General features: G+C 31.3%; 1 protein-coding gene across 1 annotated transcript; it reads right to left on the reverse strand.

The window, feature by feature from the left end:
* Positions 1–79: 79 nt before the first annotated feature.
* On the reverse strand, positions 80–1154 carry LOC105624729 (la protein homolog). The gene is made up of 2 exons (XM_012206084.1): positions 822–1154; positions 80–226 (listed from the first exon to the last, which is right to left on the reverse strand). The coding sequence occupies exons 1-2, from the start codon at positions 1152–1154 to the stop codon at positions 80–82; spliced, it is 480 nt and encodes a 159-aa protein (XP_012061474.1).
* Between the last annotated feature and the right edge of the window lie 560 nt (positions 1155–1714).

Below are 1714 nucleotides of genomic sequence, written 5' to 3' on the forward strand. Positions count from 1 at the left end.
ATATATATATATATATATACATATATATAACAAAATTATACAATATATATCAATTCTTTTTCTCCAGATACATTTTTACTTACGCCCACTTCCTTATTAACTCAGTATCTTGATATTTTACAGATTCTATATTCATAAACGCTTTAGCAGTATCAAAAGTTTCAAACTGCACAAAAACAGATCCTTTAAACTTAAGAACTTTATCTTTATCTTGATATTTCCTCATCTGCAAAGTAAAATTTGAGATAGTAAACGCATTAGAAATAATTTTCGATATACATATTTATTTCGATATTCATATCCGGCAATATATTAAATCTGTCAAATATTCCAAATAATCAAATAGATTAAGAAATAAATAGCACAAATACATTGATTTGTTTGTTCTTATTTCGGTTCAAAACATAAAGATGTTTAGTATAATTAACAAATTAATATCAGAGTGTGAGCGTGACATGGCAGACAGCGTACTGGTCTATCATGCCAGATATCCCGAGTTCGATCTTGACAGAGATATCTAACCAAAATATTTACGCTCGTGTCTCCTCTCGGAAAAGGCCGACAACCTCCCGAGAGTATCCTTGCCCACAGAAACCTCCAAAAAATCCGCCGTTCGGAACCGACATTAACTATAAGTCTCATATGCTTGTGGCAATTGAATAATCAATGTGTGTACCATAAGCATATGAGAGAGGTGTAACACAGGCCAGAGGCCTAATGTAAGAGAAAGAAAAAGAGAAGAAGAAATTAATATCAGGATAATTTACTCATTGCTCAAAAATGCCATATTTACTTATTCTATATCAAACAAATATTTTTACCACAATCGTTTCAAATGGCTTGTATGGTTCAAAAAAGACTTTCAATTTGTCAATAGTTGTGTCAATGAACGGAAAGCCTTTGACATAAACTGTTCGAGCTTCCTGAGCTTTCCTATATCCTTCATTGTATTCTGGCAGGGGATGCTTTGGAGAGCGACGTATCTTTTTCTTATCCTCAGATATCTCCATGAGATCGCTGGTTTCCAATGCTTTCAGAATTACATCGACATTTTTGCTGAGAGCAGCCAGCATTTTAAAGTTTAACATGATAGTCATTGGAATCCAGCCTTCGTCTAATTTTGTTTGTTCAATGAGAAATTTGTCTCTCTGCATATTTACATTACCAAAATAGTACTGTAAAAAGAAAATAATATTAGTTATAATATTATTTAGTAACACAAGTTGACATAAACATCATTCTGTCTCTCTTAATATTTAAGAGGCCTATTCTTTTTCCTCATATTTGTATGAAAAAGAACAGACCTCCTATTCTTGAAAAAAAACATATACAAAATTCTAAGAAAATATTATAGTATGTATTGTAATATACTGTAGGCCCAGGTCTGTAGGCCCAGATCTAAGTCTCAGTCCAAACCTTGCTTTAAAAGACTTTAAGTCATAAGTCGAAAGAGATTAAAGGCTGATAATCTTAAGATCTAAGACAATGTCTTAGATTTATAATCTTAAGACAGTGTCTTAGGAATTAAGTTTTATGTAACTTTGTTAGCACATTGGTTATGCATAAGAATTGTCTTATGACTTATTTCTTAAAGATACTTAATATTTATTCTTTAATACGCATTTTACAATAAGCCATTAGTCATAAATCAGAAATTAGAAGTTGGAAATTGATCAATCGCAGTCATCAATTTCCAACTTCTAATTTCTGATTT

This window comes from Atta cephalotes (genome assembly GCF_000143395.1).
Source record: "Atta cephalotes unplaced genomic scaffold scaffold00086, whole genome shotgun sequence".
Lineage (NCBI taxonomy): Eukaryota > Metazoa > Arthropoda > Insecta > Hymenoptera > Formicidae > Atta > Atta cephalotes.

Excerpts from the sequence above, each read along its gene's own strand:
- LOC105624729 (XM_012206084.1), bottom strand. The coding sequence starts at position 1,154 with ATGCAGAGAGACAAATTTCTCATTGAACAAACAAAATTAGACGAAGGC. Across the intron at positions 227-821 it reads AGCCATTTGAAACGATTGTG|ATGAGGAAATATCAAGATAA; the intron begins GTAAAAATATTT and ends TTTACTTTGCAG.